This window comes from Cydia fagiglandana, chromosome 6 (assembly GCF_963556715.1).
Source record: "Cydia fagiglandana chromosome 6, ilCydFagi1.1, whole genome shotgun sequence".
NCBI lineage: Eukaryota > Metazoa > Arthropoda > Insecta > Lepidoptera > Tortricidae > Cydia > Cydia fagiglandana.
Window position 1 is genome coordinate 1,573,014 of NC_085937.1, and position 23,874 is coordinate 1,596,887.

Genomic DNA, 23,874 nt, shown 5'->3' on the forward strand with positions numbered 1-23,874 from the left:
ATTAAAGGTTGGCTATTTACGGCTCTAAATAGGCTACTTCAGTAGGCTAACTATATGGTATATGTACCTAGATATTGGGATTTTTAGGGAAATGCTCTTGTGGTGAATAATGAGAACTTCAGGATAGTACTATCTTCGTAATTTATTAACTTGATCACAGTCGCCATCAGATATATCGGAGCGGCCAAGGTGCTCACAAATATCTGAACACGCCTCTATTGTCAGGGCGTGTTCAGATATTGTGAACACCTTGGCCGCTCCAATATATCTGATGGCGACTGTACAAGTAACGTTTAGGTTTTTTGATATCTATATAAAAATATGTGTAGCCGCTTCGGCTGTAAGGTGCAGTCTAATGTAGGTACGCGGAACGGGGAGCCGTGACGTATGTGTGTGACGTCATGTGTCTCGTCAACCGGTCTTCGTACGAGTACTTATGTTGCGCCAACAATACTTCTAAACTATTACGTGAAACTTTTAGTGACCATGTGTTTCAAATTCAAAAGCGCATGTAATCAGGTAGGTAATTAATTTTAGCTGGGCAATGTTGTTGTTTAACCTTGCTTGTGATAATATTGTGGAATTTATAAGTTGCGAGGGTGTCAAGACTGTCAAGGCACGAAGGTTAAGCTTTACCTTTGCCAGTGAAGCATAAAAATGAATACGCGAGGATAATACTAACCGTAAAATACAAATAAACGCTTTAAAATATGTATCATTCAATATCATCACTTAAAAACTAAAATAAATAAAATAGTAGTGTAAGAGTATAACAATTATACTAAGGTACCTTAATTATACCTACTTACTAATTAGTGTAGAACTTACCCTAGCTCGCGACCGTGTGCCCTGTTGGTAGTCTGAACCATAGCCGCGTCCCTGAAAGGAAAACAGGAATTAGTTAAAACCAGGATGAAAAAACTAGATTTATTCATTGTAACATACATTTGTTCAAGCTTATTAACGTACATGCCATTACAGAAATGATCATTTCATGATAGGGTGACTGCTAAGATAGTTATTGGTCACTACACAATAATTGGCCACTCCTAACAAATCAGGAAGAAACAAGCCAATTGAATAATCATAATAATCATAATCTTTATTGTTTGTGAGAAATGGGTTACATTGCCAGTAATTACTATTGTAACAATATTTTATGGACTCACCAAGACTCTACCTTTACAGGTGTACAAACAAATATTTCCTATGTTAGGTACCTACATAACAAACGATGTCAAGTATTAATACAATCATAAATCACAATCTTAAAGTCTTATTAAAAACTCATGCAATAACAAAACGAAGTAAAATAAAATACAAATAAAGTCATACACAATCTAATCCCATTAAATCATTATTTAAAAATTCATTAACACTATAAAAACATCTCTGTATTAGCCAAGCATGGACTTGTGATTTAAATATATTCAAATTATTATTCTTAAAAATGTCAGGTAATTTATTATAAATACGAATACACATACTAGTAATATACGAGTTTCTTGAGGAAAGCCTTATTGTTATATTGTTATACTATGTAATGGCCCATAACTCTAGCAGTTACCCTATTATGGTTAGTTTAGGTTTGACTTTTTCATGATGTGGCTAACCGACAATGAAATAATTGCCACATCGTGAAATGATCAATTCTAAGATCTGCCCAGGACACATACATTTTATGAATTTATCTAAATGCCTCTCTCTGTCTACGTTTCAACTTTCCAAATATTTTTTCTTGAAACGAAACCATCATTCATCATCATCATCATTTCAGCCTATATACGTCCCACTGCTGAGCACAGGCCTCCTCTCATGCGCGAGAGGGCTTGGGCTATAGTCCCCACGCTAGCCCAATGCGGATTGGGGACTTCACATACACCTTTGAATTTCTTCGCAGATGTATGCAGGTTTCCTCACGATGTTTTCCTTCACCGAAAAGCTAGTGGTAAATATCAAATGATATTTCGTACATAGGTTCCGAAAAACTCATTGGTACGAGCCAGGATTTGAACCCGCCTCCTCCTGATTGAAAGTCAGACGTCATATCCACTCCGCCACCACTGCTTTTTGAAACGAAACCGTTTCCATGTAATAATAAGAGGGTTACTCCCGCAATCGTACGTAACCAATAAAAACCAAATCACGGAACATTGCCAACGTAGCTCGAAAACGCCATCAAAACTCCGCTCCCAATAATAATAACCACGAACTTTCTAGAATCGAGCAGTTGAAAATAGTACTAATCTAATCTTAAGCCGATTTACACGGTAAAGTTTTGCCACTGAAACTCGGTTTACAAGGAGATGAACCAACCGGAGACACAGATTGTATAATTTATAGCAGAAACGCCACTGTAAAAAAAAAGTGGGAAAATCCACCAATTCGCATTAGGATTTGTTTTACCAGTTTATCCCCTGCAAGTCACACTGTTAAAAAAAGAAATAAAACTAAAACTTCGAGCAAAATACTCATGCTCATGCTTATGTTTGCTCGAAATACTTATGGTCATGAACCCAATAAAATTAGTAATCAGAGGCCATGACAATTCAAGAACTTTTTGACCTAGCGCTAGCGTAGGTTTTCTTATCCAGCTGGGCAAATTACTTTCGTATCTCCGTATGTTCTCCTCTGCAGGCCGCATTTCTCAACCAATTTTCGTGAAATTTTGTGAGCAGGTTTGGTAGTTAAGTAGATTTTTTTTACGTTTCGTTTTTTGTTCGATCGATTCACCGAAATAAGTTTAATTTATTTTTACATTTTTGAAACTAACGAAGCTTAATGCGAGGCTTCTGTTTTAAAAGTGGCATATCTGTAAGTATTGTCTAATCTAGACCAAGACGGCAGAAAGTTGGGTAGCCACATAAACGCTCTGGTAAGCGGCGGTCGTTTCAATTACAGATTAGTGAATTAACTTGTCCTCGTCCCATTGCAAGAGTTGGTTACCATAGCGTAGTTTCTGCATATGTTTTAGCTCTACTTAGGAGTTACTAGCTTTGAGGAGTAATTCAATATTTTATAGTGGACGCTAGATTAGATACAGCTGATTTGATTTGTATTTAATTAACTCTTGGGTACACAAATATTTCCAGCATTTAAGAAAAAAACATATTGTTGATCAAAAATTATAGGTAAGTTAGTAGTATCATTCGTAGCGGTATATTGTTACATTGTTTTTAAGGAATCGCAAATAAAAAATGAAAATTAGACAAGTCTTAGTATTTTCTTTCTATCAAGCCACCTTTAATCCTTTAAAAGGTTGGAGTCTGCCCTTGCAAATATACAATTTAAGTAATTTCCGTGTGATTTTTTATGGCATTTGCCCATGATTAAACTATGTAAAAACACAATTTAAAATGACAATTGCGTAAGCCCCCTCTTACACTGAGAGAAAAATCATCACCAGGAATTAAAAAACAATTCTGTACTGGGGAAGAAAATGAAGTTTTAGTAATAATTATGGACGTCTCACTATTTCTGTAAAGTTTATTTATTTCTACAAACAGCTCAGTAATCCAAAATATAATTTCAACAAACAGATAATAGAAATTGCAAGAACTAATAGAAATTGCAAAAGTCAATTTGTTCCTATTAGTTAACTCTCCTTGTCCCCGGATTAAGTTTATTTTTGTAATTCTAAGTGTATTTTTGTTGTACTTTTCTCTCAGTGTAATTGCGTGACGCCTCATTTTTTTCCAGAACGTAAATTATAGTTAGCGGGTTTTAACTTTAGATTATCACCCAGCCAATCTTTATTCAAATCCGCCATGTTTATTCCGATCATCAAACATCTTGTAACCCTAATAGCGCTTAACATCAGCTTGTAACGAAATGCTTCACATACGCCTTTCCGCTCTAAAGCTATGCAAATAATTGGATCATCCTGTGTAGCAGCATGTGTTTCGAGTAGCAATTACTAGCTGTGTACGGTTGGGAACACCCTGCTTATGGTAGACCGCACGCGATGCTGCTATTAGTTGTGGCACTTCGATTGAAGCTGGGATAGGAATCCTATACGGGGCATGGCTATCAATGGCTAATACTAACTTAACCAAAGCTAACTATTCCATGATAATGTTGATAGAGATTAGTATCTTATGAGCATACGTATGCTAAATCGGGACACGGATACTATAAACATAGTTATAGTTTATTATGTTAATTTATGTATTTGCTAATTGAAAATCCTCTATTACTGTAAAGAGGTACAATATCATGATAATATCGAGCCTCAACTTAAGTGGTACCTAAACATCACTTTCGTGCCCCGAGTTAGCATAGTACACGCTCATGAGTTTGGTTCACGGACTCAAGTATTATTTATGTAAACTTGTTAGGGAATCGAATTTTTTAGGAGAAAACTCATCATTTTGAATTTTTTCAAAATGTGTCAATTATTTTTATCCACTAAACCATTTAAATAGGAAAAATAAGAGTTTTAATTTCACAGTAAGTTTCCAATTCAGTCTTAAAATGTACAATTTTGTAAGTGTTAACAGCAGTTTTAAGTATATGTAATAGTTTTAACTCATATCAATATACTGAGTTTTTGAACTGGTAAGGTACGACGCCCATTCAGCAGAATGTTATACCAAACTCGCGGGTGCTACAAATAGGTACATTGCGATCAAATCTCACTGCACCAAATGTATATTTGAGAATATACTCCTATAAATCTAGATTGGTTTCTGTAACACTGTGAATCGAAGTGAAGTCACGAAGTCGATATATAGAAAGATAAGGAAAGCTGTAAACTGTTTAGAGCTTTGGCAGTGTTGTCGAATGTATGCAACTTGTTAGTGCCACTACATTGAAATCGCACTTTTTTACATTGTGTCAATCCATCCTGTTTTTTGAATAAGATTATAGTCTAATGGCGTCACTCATAAATGCACTACAAGCATACTACTAACAACCAAGCACTAGCTGTTAATCGTTTGTCTTAATCCCTCATTTTAACTTATGTGTTTGCAAGAAAAGGATAAAACATTTACTTAGGCACTAATTGAGGTTTGTAAAATTTTATGAATAATAGGTGCAACCCAGTCCTTAAACAGTTAAGAAGTAGAAAATGAAAGAATCAATGTCAAGTAAATATTTATTTTACCGTGCATGTTATCTCATTTCAAAATATGTACCAATTACCGAAAATCAATTTGAATCTACTCAAATTTCAAACGCAAATTTACTATAGACTTCCAAAACCTAATTAAATTTCGAATACGACTCTCTGTTTCTACTTTTTCCTTGTAAAAAATTACAAAACGAATGCCTCCACACTAAGGAATGCAAATCGGTTATTTTTTGTATGGAAATAACCGCGGTTTCGGTTAAAAACCGATTATTTCTATACAAAAAATAACCGATTTGCATTCCCTACCCCACACGTCAGAATAAACAGCAATATGCATCATGTAAACACATTTAGATTCGCAATCGGGTATAGTCTGTTTGACCACGCCTGGCGTCGCGTTGATTGCGCCGATACAGATGGCCCCTGGAGAAGCCGCCATGATTTTTTTAGTAAACGTTCAATTTGTTACGAACACAATTTATATTGTTTGATTATGCCGGAAAATTTACGTAGGTAAGTATCCATATAGGTGAGATTAACGAGTGTTGTCGTTGAAAATCTGTCACTATCATGAAAGATAACCGTTTAGTTATTTTTCAAAAATAATAGATACGTTAAGAGGTTGATTTAAAATATTTTGACGTCAAAGCTGCACTGCCAGTAAATATAACAATAACTTTTTCTGATCATTACTGTGTACTAATACTTCCAGTTATTGCCTTCGGAAGGCGCTCTGAATAAAGCTACTTTGAAGCACTAACATAGACTCGATGAAAATAATACTTGCAATATAATTTAATTTAATTTAGTATTGTAGGATTTTCTAAGCCTTCTTTTACGGTGAGTAAAAGGAAAGCATTGAATCTTGCTTGAAGACTTTATATGCGTAGGAAAAAACTTCAAATAAAGTATACTTTGAGACCAAAATCATATTTCAACATCAAAAAACACCAGTCGTTTTCCTACTCAAAAACCCAATCACAATAACCGTTTCCCTGACAATGCAATATCAATCCTACATCGACGTCCGAACGTTTACATTTCCTCTAAACCTTTGATGTTACATGAACGTTTCGCAATATCGCAAACAGACAATCCATAGCGCAATAACTGTAGGTACCAGACGCTAGAAAAACGAAATTTCCCCAACATCAAAAGGAAACGATTTTCATGTAATATCCCGGTGACGCCTTTGTTTTAGACGACAAGCCTCCCCCCCCCCCCCCGCTCTCTGACAACCCCCCTCTCGCCCCGTGTCAAAAACACACCCAGCAATCTGGCGTAATCAATTAAGGCTTATATTATTGTACTAATAGAGTTGATTATCGATTGATCCGATGCTGACGTGTTTGCACAAAGAAATTGGCTTTGGTAGGCTTTTTAGATTTCTGGAAGTCTGTCTTAGATTCCATTACGATTTTAAACTAGTAATCATATTGGAATAGATAAGAAAAGTCCAACCTGGACAATTTAGTGTATGATTGGGTTTTATTTATTACCAGGCCCCAATTTCACATCGGTGACAGGTGCGGCGAATTGTAAAATCACTGTTGCTGACGTCACAGGCATCCATGGGCTACGATTACCACTTACCATCGGGCGGGCCGTATTCCTGTTTGCCACCATCATTATATTATTTAAAAAAACTTTATTATATCGGAAAAAAACAGATATTTCTCCTGCGAAGTTTCTGACAATTGTCAAAGATTTAGAAGAATTGTAGGTAATTCTTGACAGGTAATAAGTTATATGTCGGAATTTCGTGACAATTGTAGTGTTTCTTGTGACAATTGTCATAAACTTAGCAAGAGAAATATCTGTTTTTTTCTGATATCATAAAGTTTTTTTTAATAATACAATGATGGTGGCAAACAGGAATACGGCCCGCCCGATAGTAAGCGGTAACCGTAGCCCATGGATGCCTGTGACGTCAGCAACAGTGATTTTACAATTCGTCGCACCTGTCACGTTGGTGAAACAGGGGCCAGGTAAACATTGTTTACATTTAATGTTAATAAGCTATAGTCTGAGGACATTTTATACGTGTCATTTTCTCAATAACTATGGCAAGTTAAACTAACAGATATTCAGCAGACAATGATATGTAGTACCATACTATAGGTTCTGATTAACACGCTGCGGGTACGGGACCCTAAAAAGGAATTTAGACGGAATACCCAATGCCGAATGAATACAATTAAATTAAATGGTCGTTCCAAGGGTGTACAAAGTTTTGCCGTTTCAACAGGGTACAAAATTTTATACGAATGGATATATTTTTTACGTATTATGATTTTTTTTTTTACCAAAACACAATATTTAAAAGGTTGAATAAAAAAATAGTTCAAATTACTTATTGATTAGATAAATCTAATAAAAACTATTTTAACCTAAACAAATTATTGAAATAGCCAATGATTGAAACCAACTCAGCTAGTTGCCAGCAACCTCGCTGTTGTTAAGCTAATATACATTCGTTAAATTTACCAGCCCCATTGATTTGTTTGTAAGCACGAATACTAAGTACCCACCCCAAAACTTTTTAAAACCAAATCTATGCTAATCCAAAGAGAATCCATCCAAAGGGCGTAATTACTTCGATACCTGGGTCGATCGAACTTTCGAACAAGTTTAATTGGCTTCTGGATGTTTTGAGAGGAATGCGGGATGCTGTTACACCACAAGAGGATGGTAAGTAACGGAGAAATAAGTATGAATGTATAACAAAACGTACAGGACAGGGAACAAATCAAATGTGGCTTAGGCATGGAACGCCATAAAAATATTTTATGAAATCATTTTATTTGTTTTTTTTTTTACATTGACTTTGAATTTTTCGTGTATTTTCGTAAAACTGATTTCAGGACTGCTGATTCTTATTGTATATTCTCATGAAGATATTTGTAAATAAAATATAGCTATATGAATTTTTGGCATATTTATTTTGGAAAGATCATGCATGATTTTTTACGAGTAACAACGTTTTAACGCACTTAAAAACTTGCAAAGCAAGTTACTAATATTTTATGTATGTTACCAAATTCATAACAAAATAGGAGCGTTTAACTAGACAATAAAACTTAAAAAATGCCTACCACGCTACAAGTGTTCCAAAACAAGACACAGTACGGCCATATAACACGTCACATACAACGCTTGGCTATAACGTCGTAACTCCGTATATTCTCACTGGACTTACGTCTTTTTTCTTATATTTGTGTTACTAACACGTCACTTGTCCACTGGGAACTATGTGCTATTAATCATAGCGTTTTCTTTTTGTTTTGCAGCATTCCGTAAATTACCTCTATTATTATTGTGTGTTAGAGAGATACGAAAATTGTTCTTTTAAAGTACGCTGTTTGAAAGATGGGCATTATTATTTTTAGACATTAGTTTTATAATGTGTAGCAATGTTTAAAAATATTTACATTTTGTTCTCAAGCGAATTTTAGATGAGAGATACATAATGTAACTTAAAAATTATTAAGAACAATATTAATAAAATGATCTAGGTATTAAAACCGCCAATTTTTCATATATGTCTAGTTTAATTAAGATTAAACTGCAAATTTTACGAAGTCAAAGATTTTAAAATATCAAAAAACTGCTACCACTGGTCCGAAAGTATAGAACAAAAAACTCTGCCTTGAGCAAGTATGCCGTTGTTAATTCAAAGCTGTTGAAAACTTCAGAATATATCGGTATTAATTACAAACCTCATGAAGTAATTATCGTGGATAGATGACATGAAAAATTAGTGCTTTAATTCGTCTTAAGATACATTTACGCTGGCGACTCACACTCAAGCTTATAAAAACGTCACACAAAAACAATTTTAACACAGCCTTTCATCACGTACGTGAGCGTCAAAAACAAAGTTCGCCCCTTACGAGCCGTGCGTTGTCCCGCGAGTGGTACATTAATCATTGAATATCGCGTCGCTACGAACACTTTTACCGAAACTGGTGCCATTACTTGCTAGCCAGGGAACATAACGAGTTTCGCGAACCCGGGACTCGTAGGGAATGAGATAGGTTTACGGCGCGTGTTAGTATTGAAATTGCATGCAAAAATGTAGGTGGCTAAATCGAAAGAGCATTAAGGAACTGAGGATTGAAGTTAACGTGCTGTTAAGGATAGAGTTTTTTAGCTTGACCTAAATTATTTTTTTATGCTGAGGCGGGACTATTAGATATATAGCTTTATGCTTTTCCATCTTTGATCTAGTTTTTCACTTTATATGCCAAGAATAAATGTTTTCTGCTACAGTTTCTGTTTTGTTTCCATATTTATACCTACTACTTTTATTTGAACCCGTATTTAAACTGCTAAAAGCGCGAGACCTAAAGAGTTTTACATTGTATTGTATCTACCTAGATCAAGATGAAACCACATTACTTATTGAAAATGTTATTTACAGAAGAATACAATAACAAAACCTATTTTAGCGTACCATTATGACAATCGTACATCGACAAACGCCGACCAAAAAAAAATTAGGTAGGTATGGGGATGATAGTTTTTTTTTCCATGCCGATTGTCATTTTCTACAAACGATTGTCATCTTGGTTTCGCCTTATGTACAGTCATCAGCAATAGTATCTCACACAACTAGGGCCGCAAAAATATGTGACACGTTCTTATTTGGAGCGCAATAAGAGCGCGTCATATATTTTTGCGGCCCTAGTTGTGTAAGATACTATTGCTGATGACTGTACGTAATCACTTCAAAGATAGAACACCTTTCGCTTTTAGCGATGAATTTAGTTTGGAGATACAGATAGCAAAAAATTAGACCAATCTCACCTTCTGCGCGTTGACCTCGCGCGTGGAAATGCCCATCTTCTCGTGATGACGCAGCTGCACTGGGTAGATGATCTGATAGTAGTGGGCACCGATGTTCCGCACTAGCTCCTGGTTCTGTCGGTACTCGCGTAGCAGCCGCTCAACTTCACCTGTGGACAACAAATATTTATTAGGATGATTAAAACCCACAGACTATAATGGTTCGAGCTGTTTAGGAAATAAACGAAAGCCTGTAGTCCATTTTTATGTTTCTTTGAATTAGCATACTATATCTGACGACATGGTTTTAAAGATTACAGCGTCGTCTGGAGAACCGGTCGTCCCCTTTTCTCTTTTTTAACCAATTTAACATCGAAAAATACGTTGGCACGCTATGTACAGTCGTCAATGGTGAAATTTCTCTTTGTTATGATGACAATTACAACCGATGAACAGTTTTAAACGGATATTAGGTACTATGAATTATAATACGTGAAACATCATAAATAATCCCAATTTTTTAGTTTACTAAGACGAAAAACAAACGTATAAACCTTTTTCAACTGAGCGTTATCTCAAACACAAAACAATTTCGTGCTACTCCGCATTTCTTAGAGTTAGAAATAAGTTGTCGGTCGGAATTATTTAAGAACAAACTTTAAATGAACCAAAGATACCTAAACTGAGGCCGAAACATAATTTGTTTGCTTGTTGATCATAACTTTGGGATTATTATAATATTATTCTATTTAGATTTGAGCAGTTTCTCTGAAAATTTAAAGACCCATGTACCTGTACATTTGATGGAAGTTGGAAATCTTCGGGCGAAATTGAATAGTTGTAATTTAAGCAAAATAGAATAAACCGCTCGGGAAATCTAGGAAAAGGGAAGGGTCCTAGTCTTATCAACAAGTCCAATATTGAATTTGAAATACATATAAAAATCTGCAGATTTTTAATTCATTTGATGAAAATGTATTCACCCTTACGTGTCTTATCTTATCATGTTAACAAAACAAACAATATATAATAATTATGATTCATAGACAATCTAGATATCATATGTTTTTAAGGTGATCCGTTCGTTGCTGTAATTATTGATGAAAATATTAATAGACATGATATATTTCAATGGTTATTTGATTGATTTCAATACTTTGTGAGTTTCTTTAAGCAAATAGGTACATCAACAACATTTTTAAGTGATAATTATTGCGTAATTTCAGAGAAAAGTGCCTTCAAGAAGTGTTTATTAACTTGACAGGATAAGTACGGATTGACGACATCATTCTGACTTTGGTCGCACTTTTGATATTTGACAGGTATGTCTGTGAGCCCGACTATCACATCCTGTACAGGTGGGCGTGGTAAAACCGTCGGGAGTCGTCGAAACCCACGAGTGTGAGCTCGCGTTCGATGCCGATGTGTTTCAATCGGCTTAGCGCGTTAAACGCAGCTTATGGTGGCCTGTTGCTGGTGCACAATGCAATTTTTGATGCGATTGAGGCTAGTGAATACTTTTGACACGTTTATGACGAAATTCTTCCCTTTAACAATAAAAACAGTATGCGAAACTGGAGTTTACATCTTACTGTAGTAGAAAAGCATACAGTAGACGATATGAGGTTACTAACAACTTTGGGAATGTCATTCGAACGATTTGTAGTCTGAAAATCTATAGGTACGGTCAGCCAAGAAAGTGGTCTACCATTTTTCGACTATATCAATCAGATGATAGAGTCGAAAAGTGGTAGACCACTCTTCTCTACTGTAAAACTGCCCGTGTACCAAACAAAGACTTTCATTTTAGCTACATTAAAGCTTACAAATTGTAGAATTACAGTAAGTATAATGGACGTCTTGATATTGTTATAACTATTATTATTGCTGTGCAAGCTTTTCTATTTTTTTTTAAATCGATACTTCAAAAGCCCAGCTGATGTGTTAAACTTGTTAAATGTCAAAAAGTACCTTAAATTTTGATAATGACGATGATATCCTGTTAACCCTCATCAGGGACATAAGGCTCTCAGAAGGGATTTCCATTTTTCGCGGTCCAGCGCGGCCTCCTCCAGCTCTGCCCAGCCGAGGCCAACTGATGCCGCCTCTTTTTCCACTGTGCGCCTCCAGGTGGTACGTGGGCGACCTTGCCCTCTTTTTTCGGGAATTTTCCAAGTCAGCCCTTGCCCAATGGATAGGTGGTTATTTGGCCTTCGTAATATTCCCGCAGAATGATATCCTTAGCTTAACTCTTTGTTATCTTAGTAATAATTTAAAAACGATTTCCTCAAAAATGGCACAAACGTATTCTCAGCCGACGTTGTATCATTGTGTCTCAGAATCACTTACTCAACTTTTGATTTACTTCACATTCAAAGTCTCACTTTACGACTCGGTTTTCTCAGAATTTGCATTCACAATAAACGTCACCATTAATATAGCGAGTCGTGAACGTGCCACTGTGGAGTAATAAACTTCTTTGTTACAATTGAAGCTTGGAATTTATACTTGAAAATAGTTCCGGTGCAATATCAAGTTCGGTACCGAAATAAAATTTTATTTTTATGGTTTTTGATATTTGATATTTCGTGGTTTTTCAATTTGTTCGTTGTGACCCGGATGGATTGGTGTTTGTAAATATTTTAGATGTTTGTAAATATTTTAGATGTTTGTTAATATAGGTAATGTAATTCGCCACACTATTCTTTTGTGACAGATGATTAGTGATGTGAACTGTCGGTTCTTAAATTATATTTCACCTACTACAGTTTCACAAAAACAGTGGCATGAATTGTGTTGAAATTCGGCATAATTTGGAACACGATAGTTAGTAGCCAGTTTGATAAAATAAATACGATTAGCCTCGGTAATCATTTGTGGTAGGTATAAAAGGTAGGAGTTTGTAATAGAATGTCACAAACAAGTTGTACATACATATTGCAAAAAACGTCATAAGATCCACCTTGGCCAGTTAAGAGTGATGCTATTAGTAAGATGGAAGCACGGAAAATTACTAGACTGGGATAATCACTACCAATGTCTACTAGAGTAGACAGATGAAAGAAACGAAATTCCCCGTGACCCCATTCACGTCAAACACATTCGACAAACGAACGCCAAGCTTAATTAAAAAAGAAATATATCTCAGTCTCGTCAACGCTCGCAGCGAAACACGCGCCGGCCAAAAATCACAATCCCGTCAAATACAAATAGAACTACAGTTGGTAACAACGTGCGTCTTAGGAATCCAAATTTGGAGAACTTCTCTCGGCTTTTGGTACTCTTCGTTGAAAGATTTTGCTTAAAATAGTTTGTAGTAAATTGAGTCATATTTTGAGTTTTCAGGAATGTTTTTTTGTCTATGATATTCTCAAGCTGCACATTGTTATAACTATATTTACTTGTAAATCTTATATTTTTATTTTATTGATCAGCAAACAATGACTCTGAAATACCATCTTATATAAAACTACTTTAAAATAACATTAATACCTAAAATTTAAAAACTAAACTAATCTAAATTACAATACGTCTAAATAAGGCCCCAACGGCATTGTGCCAAAGATGCTGGCAGCATTCCCTCGCTGAATGGCAATGCTAATGTACACCTTGTAATTGATGTTTAATGTTTATAGGCACTAAAATTATTCATGTTTCTCGCTTAAGTGATTTACTGTTTTGACAAACGTTGTACTTATCGTTATAAATACCGCGTCATCAATTTGGAATATGTGACGACAGTTGCATTGTCATTATTATTGAGATTATTTTGGAGTCTTCTAAGGTCTAATAGAAACACAAACTTAATTTTCAATGTCTGGAAGCTAAAACAATGAGCTAAGTCCAAAAAAAGGGTTCAAAAGTCTCACATCTCACCAACATCAATTTACTAATAAGATCTCCAGCACACCTAATTAAAATGTTTCTATTACACGCTACGTGTAATTTTCTCGCCACTCGATATTTTTACGACGTTTCCTGGTACATCAATATTGGATTATGTCTCTGATCAAAATTAATTTAGCATCACTTTGCTCACGCAATTAATTTTGATTGGCAGTTCGAAGAGGCTTTTCATTGAGTTTGCCCGATATTGGTGTGTCATCAAGCGTTGTTAGGTGTAATTGTTATTCCTTTGACAAAATAAAGGATATTTTTATACTGATGAAACGAGGTAAACCCTTACTTAAATTATTCTGAACTACTTTTTTATCAAGAAGAGACGTACTAAATGAATTACAATTTTGTACATTAAAGCAATCAAACCAGAATCACACAGGTCGTTCAGTTGCTAGAACAACTCGACCTAGATGGCGCTGTTTTACTCCTAAAGTTATTCACATGTTCGATATTTTCATTGGGCTCTATATGTATGTATACCCTAGGTATAGATAAAAGTAGGTTAAAATAAAAAGGATAAAGAATAATTTCTGAAGAAAGGCAAAGTTATGTTGAAAGGGCAATGTTATAACTTATAGTGTTTTACGGTATCGGTTTTGTATTTAAAATCTGAATGTGCCTGTAGGCCGGTGTGAAATCGGTTAAGCAGGGTCGGAAAATGCGCGTCTCATAAATGGATTAAAATTCCTTTGTAAACACGGGCCCGGGTTGAGCGCCGTGCGGCAGTGACACTTGGTAATGTTGTTCGTTTCCAACGAAATGTGAAGCGATTTTGATGATGCAGATTACATTTTTAGTGAAAGTTGCTGCATGAATGATTATTTTGCTTGTTTATTTATGTAACTAATTGTAAGCATTACCTGAATAACAAAGTTCCCTAATATATTTTACATTTGTTACATTTGTTTCGGGCCCGTCGGAGGTCCTTCCTCAGGCTCGAAATATATCTCACGAAAGTTTAATATCGATTATTTTACATTTGTTTTACTCCAGGTCCTGTGTTTTCTTTCGAATTTAAATTATTTTACTTCAATTGATATTTTAGTTCTCTTATGTGTTACAGTATCTATCTACAAATATTACCGTTAAAATATTTTGTAGACATAAAGTCCACATACCTATCTTCTTCTCGTCTTTAAGTATTTTTGTGGTGTATTTGCATGTGTGCGTCCGCACGCACACAGGCGCGGCTACTTGTACTGTACAATGACTAGTAATAAACGAGCATCTATCAGAGCCGGTTGTTTCACTTAAGTACTTGCATATACCTCACTGGCGACGATCCGCGTCTTACCCGCGTGTGTATTTAAAATAACCGTTATAATTATGGCTACTAAAACTTCTATCGGGAATTTAAGTCAGTTTGACCATAATACCCAAGAATGGGAAATTTTCAGTAGTCGTTTGAAGCAGTTCATTGTTTTAAACGAAGTTAAAGATCAGATGAAACAGGCATTGCTATTGACCCATCTGCATGACGATACATACCGGCTATTGAAGAACCTTGTGTACCCAAAAAAGGTAGAAGAAGTTGGGTATGACGAGCTGTTGAAGGTGCTCGACGGTCATTTTACTCCAAAGAGGTGTACCTTTGCTGATAAGAGCAAATTTTACGAGGCAACGCGTGACGTGGGGGAGAGTGTCGAGAAGTGGGCGGCTAGGATCAGAGGACTCGCCGTACACTGCGAGTTTGGAGTCTCGCTGGACATGCTGCTGCTGGACAAGTTCGTGCTGGGGCTACGCGCCGGCAAGGAGCGCGAGCGACTCTTCGAGCAGAACGTCTCCACGCTCACGCTGGCGAAGGCGATGGAGCTGGCACAGCAGACGGAGTGCGCGCAGAAGGCGCGTGCAGACGCGGTGGCCGTGACCGTGAAGCAGGAGCCGGTGTACCGGGCGGGCGCGCAGCCGTCCGCCGGCCGCCGGGATCCCGAGGCGAGGACCTGCTCGGTGTGCGGTATGAGGAGCCACGACGAGAGTAGGTGCCGATACAAGTCCTACCGGTGCCAGCTGTGTGGTGAAAAGGGACACCTCAAGAAAGTGTGTACTTCCAAGAAGCAGTCCAAGTGTCGGGTGAACAATGTTGAAGCGACAGAGTTCTCGGCAGAAGGTGGAGACTGCGATAATTGCCAGGAATGTAAACTTCTTAGTTTAAGGTACGTTAATTATAAGCCAATATTAATTAATGTATCTGTTAATGACCTTGAATTGAACATGGAACTGGACTCGGGCTCCGGTGCGACCATTATTAATGACAAATTATACAAGGAAATGTTCCCTAATGTTTCATTATATAAAAGTGATCTAAAAATGTGTATACGATTATCATAAAATAACGCCCATTGGTTTTTTCGTTGCGAAAGTAAAATTTATGTCAAAAGAACGATTGTTAAAAATTTACGTTATAAAAAACGGCGGACCGCCAATATTGGGCCGTGATTTTATGACAAAGTTTAATTTGTCATTCACTGTAGACAACAAATTTGTTACAGATGTCAACATTAATCAGAGCTCGAGTGAGGTAATAAGGTTGTTAAATCAATTTAGTAGTTTATTCGAAGAAGGGTTAGGCGAATTTAATAAGTTCAAAGTCCACTTGCAATTGAAAGAGAACGTTAAACCTAAGTTTTTCAAACCGCGGCCAGTTCCGTTTGCTCTAAAAAAACGGGTAGAGGAAGAAATCGATCGGCTGGTAGATTTAGGTATACTCGTACCGGTTAATTTTTCAGAATACGCAACGCCTATCGTGCCTGTATTGAAGGAAAATGGCAAAGTCAAAATTGCAGGAGATTTCTCGGTCACGTTAAATAAAGACATGGTTATCGATAAGTACCCGATGCCGCGTATAGAGGAGGTTTTTGCTAAAATAGGCGGTGGTGAAAGTTACACGAAATTAGACCTTAGCAACGCGTACAATCAGTTCGTTTTGTCTGATAGCTCTCAGGCGCTTACGACCATTAGCACCACGAAGGGTCTTTATAAATATACTAGGCTAGTTTATGGTCTCGCCAACGGCCCTGCTATTTTTCAACGCGCTATGGAGTCGCTGTTGGTAGGTATTGACGGAGTCAGCTGTTGGTTGGACGACGTGTGTGTAACGGGACCGACGAACGAAATCCATTTGGCGCGATTGCGAGAGGTTTTGACTAGGTTTAGCGATGCAGGTTTAAAGTTACAGAAAGAGAAATGTGTTTTCTTAGGTGATAGTGTAACTTATTTAGGCTACGTTATTAATAAGAATGGCTTACAAACGTCAAAAACAAAGGTGGAAGCTATTCATAAAGCACCAAGGCCGACTAATGTAACGGAGGTAAAGAGTTTTTTAGGACTCGTAAATTATTACCGTAGTTTCATACCGAACGCGTCGAACATGTTAAGTGTAGAGACACGAGCTACTGCGCGCGGAGGCCAAGTGGGAGTGGGGACGTTCACAAGAAGAGGCGTTTCATGCAGTTAAAAAGGAGCTGGGCTCCGAGCGGGTGCTGGCTCATTTTGACCCGGAGGCTCAGCCAGTGCTTAGTGTGGATGCAGGACCAGGCGGGTTAGGTGCCCTTCTGGCACAACGCGACCCGGCAACCGGCGCCGAGCGCCCCCTCGCGTTCGCCTCGCGCTCGCTCAACGCTAGCGAGAGGAATTACAGTCAACTTCAGAAAGAAGCTGCGGCAATCATTTTTGGTGTTAAAAAGTTCCACCAGTACCTGTATGGAAGGCAAAATCCGTTTGTTTTAAAAACCGACCATAGGCCTTTGTTGTCCATTTTCGGCAAAAATAACGGCATTCCTGTCATGACCGCTTCCCGGCTACAGCGATATGCAATTATTTTATCGGCATATAATTATAAGGTTCAGTACATAAGTAGTGCGAATAATCTCGTAGCTGATTATTTTTCTCGTGCGCCGTTGCCTAATATGGGCAATGACGAGCATAACGAAGATAACGATGAGGTGTCTTATTTAAATTTTTTAGATGAAAGTGTGACTCCCGTGACAGCTGATAAAATAAGACAGGCTACCGGAAATGATGCCACATTAAAAAAAGTTTTTAAGTATATGAGTATCGGTTGGCCGCGAAAGATAAGTTGTCCATCTATTCTACCTTATTTTAGATGCAAAACGGACTTACAAAAAGATAATGGTATTCTTTTCCGCGGTCACCGGGTGGTTATTCCGACAGTATTTCGAGATCAGCTGTTACGTGAATTGCACACTGGACATCTAGGTATTGTCAAGACAAAAAGCGTCGCGCGCGGTAAGATGTGGTGGCCTAACATTGACGGCGACATCGAGCGCTGGATCGGCTCATGCGCCGCGTGCGTGGCCGTGCGCGCCGCCCCGCCCCGCGCCGCTCCGGCGCCCTGGCCGCGTCCTCCCTCTGCCTGGTACCGGGTGCATATCGATTACATGTCTATTCATCAGAAAGTTTACTTAATTGTCATAGACGCATATAGTAAATGGTTAGAGTGTCTATTAATGGACAAAGGTACAACTACTCGAGCGCTGATATGTAAACTTAAGGAAATATTTTCCAGATATGGCGTACCGAATGTCATTGTATCTGACAATGATATTAAAATTAATTCTGCCGAATTTAATTCTTTTTGTGCAATGAATGGCATTCGTTACGTCACTTCTCCAGTTTATCACCCGGCCAGCAATGGTCAGGCCGAGAATTCTGTGAAGACATGTAAAAAGATGATTAAATGTATAGATAAAACAGATAAGTCACAAGTTGAGGATAAACTGATGGGTTTATTATTCGAGTACCGTAATACTCCCCATTGTTCCACGGGTCAAACTCCAGCGAGTTTGATGATGGGCCGTAATTTAAGATCACGGTTGGATCTTGTGATACCAGATGTTAATGAATGTAAAGATAATATTGACAAAACTGTTATTGACGACTGTAGAAAATTTAATGTCGGTGATCAAGTATGGGTTAAATGGTTCACCGAAAAAAAAGAGTTTTGGGTTCTAGGCACCATTCAAAATAAAATTGGTAACAGAATGTTTTTGATTTATGTGCATACTAACAATACTGTATGTAGACGCCACGTAGATCAAATGCTTCGGTATACAGGTGATCAATCTGACGTCATCAATGTAAGCGGGGATGCCGGGGCTGACGAGGACTCGTGGTCACCACCAGTCGAGCTGCCGCCAGCTCCGGCTGCCCCCGCGCCCCCGGCGGCGTGCGTGTCACCTCCGTCCCCCTCCCCCCGGGCCGACAGTCCCTCACAGGCAGATGTACAGCCGCGTGACGTAGTGAGCGATGAGGCCGATGAGTATGATACAGGGCTTTCAGGGGAGGAGGAGGAAGTTGAGGAGCCGCGCGCGCCGGCCGCGGAGGTTCCGGAGGTCGCGGAGGCGGCGGTCGCACCTGCCGCGGAGGAGGCGCCTGCGCCGGCCGTCACTACCGACGCGCGGTTGCCGCCGCCGCGTCCGACAATTACTAGACCGAATTTAAGGCCCAGAGATAAAAAGATTAGTTATAAGAGTTAATGTTATTATGTTGTGTCTGTTAGTTATTATAGGTACTTATTAGGTAGTATTAAAATACTGATGTATTGTTTATTCCATTGGCAGGTCTTACAATTAAAGGTGGAGAAATGTGGTGTATTTGCATGTGTGCGTCCGCACGCACACAGGCGCGGCTACTTGTACTGTACAATGACTAGTAATAAACGAGCATCTATCAGAGCCGGTTGTTTCACTTAAGTACTTGCATATACCTCAATTTTACAATCTCGAATTCTATTTAAGTAAAATATCTAATAATGCTCAAGTTATTTTGATTCAATTGCCTATCATTTGCCTTTCAATGCGACCGGATTAGTTTTATAAGATTGAAACTAATAAGACCTAACAAAAGAGCTTTTCCTTTCTTACATATCACAATAATCTATCCAATGTTTCCCATTCACAGAAATTATTCCAAGCGCAATTAACTGGGGAGAGTCGCCCATTGTGTTCAGCTCATCTCGGCTTACAAAGGATGATTCCATGAATACGTTATAAACTAAGAATTAGCCTAATTGGAGATGACTGCAACTGTATAGGATGCAAATAAAATTAAGGTAAAATGTATTTAGAAATGTTTGTTGCCGAGCGTTGGGCATTTAGCGTCAAAACCGGTAGCCATATGTGTTCAAATGTGTAATGATAAATAATTAATTCATTCTAACTTGTGTACATTAATTGCATGAAAAGAGAAAGCAATAGTAGCCAGTAATTAACGGGTTAGCACTGATTGACTGACTGAATTGACTTGACGTTATTATTAATTCACAAAGTAATATTTTTGTTTTAATTCGTACTGATATATATTTTTTGAAATATCCTCCTAAGGCCCAGCCATACAAATGAAAAGCCCAAAATTTGCCATAGAAATCTGAACCTACAGTGTAGGAACTAAAGTTGATTTTGTGTTGTTGGAAAATTTTACGAAACAAAGCAAAAGCGACTCTGTCCAATTGAATAGGATTTAAATTTCATCGAACTGAAGAGGTACTATAGGTAGGACCTTGGGCCTTAGGAGGTTAAGTGTTTCAGTTTAATATGATCCTTTGTGTTCTTTGAGAAGAACTAAAAAGAGGGACGTATAGATAGACATAATTTTATAGATGATGAACATCCCGTTTTGCCCCACCATCTCACTTTATAATAACTTCCTCTTTATTGTTTGGACAGCCTCCATTACAAGGGAGGTGTCCCCAAACCGAATTTGTCTGCGCCGGACTAATCCTATCGTTTGAGTTTCTGTTACAGATCGCGGACTGCTCGATGTAGCACACAGACGACTTGAGGACACTGTGGGTGGAGTGCGATTATTCTTACTATGCATGTGGGTAAGAAAAATAAATTAATGAGAGTCTTGATCCAACCACGTATTTCTTAACGTCAAAATTGTGCAGTCGGTAGGATATACATAGGGGTTACCATACTAAATTAATACCTATAAGACCGCGTTTCACGTTTAGATACAACCTACAGGTTAAAATACCACTTATTCCTTAGACCAATAAGGTAAACTCTAAAATGGTAGGTACTTCTGTAAATAAAATACAAATATCAACACATATGAGTTTTCGGATCACATGTGGATTTTCTGATTTTGATCCTCATGTCTTTGAATGAGGTTTACTAAATATCAGTGAATAGTAAGCACGACGGCACTATATATATAGTCATCTCGTCGTTTATGCTATGCAATACGCTGTCTACGAGCGGTAGTCAATGGTTTCAGCACAAGATTAGGACTTGGACTGATGAACTTTGCAGAACCATCTCAGGGTCTTAAGTGCTTGAAATTGAATATTAAGTCATAGAACATCATCATTTCGGTAAATAGCAGTGAGGGCGTCCGCTAGCAGAGCTGGCGTGGTTGCACGGAGCGAATGAGTGAAGCGTAGACATGTGCGACGGATTTTTATTTATTTTATTTTCTTTATTTAGGATTACCAACAGATAATACATCTTACATGCTCTTAAATCTATATAACAATCATGACTGATGCTTATCTAATTATAGGTAACCACAACTTATATAAGTGTCTTGTATATGTGAGCAATATTGAACATGCGATAAACTTATAGGTTATAGGTAAATGAATTAGGTAATAGGTACCAGTACCAGTACATTACATTAACTAACATTACATATCTTGACAACTAGGGTGATGTTAAATTGTCGAATTTTACCCACAATGGCACTTCAAAGTTTCGAATCGTCGAAAATAGTCCTGCAAATTAGAAAGGAACAAAAGATATGGCCCGTCGTGCGAGACTTGCGACGGAAAATTTTACGATCGGGTTGGATTTACGTTTTAGGTATCTCAACACCTTAAGTTTTTCTTAGAGTCAACCGGTCTGCCCTTGTAAATATAATTTTGATTCCACGCGTTTTTTTTTCATAGCTTCATACCTTTGAAAAAACGTGTAACAATTAATTATGATTTCTACAATTTTACGTTAGCCTTAACTTTTACCGGCACAGCTGAAAACAGATGCTTCAGTACAAACAAAGATGAGGTATTCTAAATAGTCCAAGGGAGTCAGAGGCGGCTGCTACGCGCTCCAGTTACGGTCACAATGACTGCGGTATTACCTACACAACCGATGGCGGCAGATGCTTCAGTAAGTACCAGTTCTATTTTGCCACAAGTACTATTTTGCTAGGCGTTCATTTTGGCAAAATAGACGTAGTCAACTAGTAATTTTCCATTAATTGTTATTATTAGTATTTTTTTAACATTATATTTTTTGGAGACAACGTAAAATAAGTTTTCAAATAAAATATGTAAAATTCAAATAAATTTGCACAAGACTATAAATAAATATTAACAAAAATAAACCTTATTGGAATGAAATCTGTGTCTTTGACAGTGGTTGAGCCCATATCGTTGTCATTATTGCCATGTAATAGCTAGATTTACATCATTAGAATATCATTTATTAATCGTCATGGCGTTACAGCGCATGTTCAGATATTTTTTAGCAACTCAGGCGCTCCAATATATCTGCACAAACTAACAAACAATGTCTAATTGGATCGGGTAACTGATACGATTTGCTATCAGCATCCATCGAACTAGATTAATGTTATATTAAGCAGAATCGTCTGCAAACGACACCACAGTGCTTCGAAATAAAGAAAAATTTAAAAAAACACTGTCTCTGTCACTTGTTCATAGAACTAGTTCATCTGCTTCCATCTGTGTCTGGATTGCGCGCTGCGTTACTCACGCTCTGTTTCTCGCCCGGATCGCGACTCACTCCTAGCGAGAACGCCTAGTGCCGCTCCCGGCGAATGATGCATTGTTCCATTAAACGTAAACGAGACTCCAGGCGGCATTACCATAGATTTACGAGCGCGAGAGAATCGAGTTCTCAAAACTACCAATGTAATGAGACCTAGAGTTTCGTAAGAACTTTGCTTATTCGCAGGGAGCGCTTATACTGGTCACAGCTTTAAGTTAAGTTAGGGGCTTGGAATGCAACTCGGGCTTTGATTTTGACGTATTCGCTTACGTTAATGGTATTTTTCGTCTTTGTTTACCGTCATGTATAATTTGAGATTGATTTCCATTGATGTTATAGGAACAAACAATACGCTTTGGGAATGTTTGGCGCCAATCATTGTTTGAGAGATCTGATATTCATTCTGAGCCTTAGAGGATATAACCAATGGAGACGCCATGTCTAAAATTTTCAGTACTTTTACTAAATAGTCTGCCGTTTTTTGCGGGGGAGGGGCACATCAAATGTATAGGTACGTCATGTCAGATAAACGTCAGTCCATATATATGGTTGACATGTGGTTGACCATTGGCCGCCTATTTTCGACAGAGGAGAACGCCTGTTAATGGCGGCTCCATCAGTGGCGGATTTCCCATAAGGCACAGTAGGCCCGGGCCTAGGGCGGCGAAATATTAGGGGCGGCAAATTGTGACAATAAATTCGCTGATAATAACAAAAAATAACTCAAAATTAGGTCAGGCAACGAATTCTCAAAAAAAGGTACCTATAGAGGGAAATGCTTGAAACACAATTTTTGACTTTGTACCTAACTTTATTTGGACTATCTAGGAGGTGAACATATCAAAAGTCCCCGGCCGTAGCCCTTGAGCAGGGGGAAGAGAGAGGTTTGAAGGTCACATTTTTCAGTTTTTCGCTTATATCTCGGAAACTATGCGTTCTAAAATGAATGTTGGTTAAATTTGCTACAAGCTACAATTTTTATGATATCTGGAGGGCACACATGTGCGTGAATCGCGGCGCGAAGCCGCGAACACGAGTGTGGCGTCGATTTCGCATATTGTTGACGCCTTCGCGCCTTGTTCCCCGTTTATAGGGTTCCGTACCCCAAAAGGAAAAAACGGAACCCTTATACTCGTGCGTCTGGCTGTCCGTCTGTCACAGCCTATTTTCTCCGAAACTGCTGGACCAATTAAGCTCAAATTTGGCACACATACGTAAGTTTGTGACCCAAAGATGAATGTGTAACGTAAATAAATGAATTTTAAAATGGAGGCCATTTTTGGGGGGTAAATGAGAAAATTTAAAAATAAAGTTTTTGAAACTATATCGTGTTACATATTCAAATCAAAGAGCTCATTG

At 37.8% G+C, this 23,874-nt stretch overlaps 2 protein-coding genes across 13 annotated transcripts in view; one reads left to right on the plus strand and one right to left on the minus strand.

The window, feature by feature from the left end:
- LOC134664917 (disintegrin and metalloproteinase domain-containing protein 11) overlaps positions 1 to 23,874 on the minus strand; it is a 733,539-nt gene that overhangs the window by 300,459 nt on the left and 409,206 nt on the right. For all 11 annotated transcript variants that reach the window (XM_063521633.1, XM_063521632.1, XM_063521635.1 and 8 more), the window contains 2 exons: positions 9,884 to 10,032; positions 829 to 879 (listed from right to left, as the gene is read on the minus strand). In XM_063521633.1, coding sequence (XP_063377703.1) covers positions 829 to 879; positions 9,884 to 10,032 — 200 coding nt within the window. The remainder of the gene's footprint in view (positions 1 to 828; positions 880 to 9,883; positions 10,033 to 23,874) is intronic.
- LOC134664926 (uncharacterized) lies at positions 14,905 to 19,453 on the plus strand. 2 transcript variants are annotated; one of them, XM_063521649.1, is made up of 2 exons: positions 14,905 to 15,915; positions 19,342 to 19,453. In XM_063521649.1, the coding sequence occupies exons 1-2, from the start codon at positions 15,089 to 15,091 to the stop codon at positions 19,352 to 19,354; spliced, it is 840 nt and encodes a 279-aa protein (XP_063377719.1). In that variant the 5' UTR covers positions 14,905 to 15,088; the 3' UTR covers positions 19,355 to 19,453. The 2 variants fall into 2 exon arrangements, with proteins under 2 accessions (XP_063377719.1, XP_063377720.1); XM_063521650.1 differs by lacking the exon at positions 19,342 to 19,453 and adding an exon at positions 16,252 to 17,154.

Bases quoted from the DNA above. Each gene is read 5' to 3' on its own strand.
- LOC134664926 (XM_063521649.1), top strand. From the start codon at position 15,089: ATGGCTACTAAAACTTCTATCGGGAATTTAAGTCAGTTTGACCATAAT.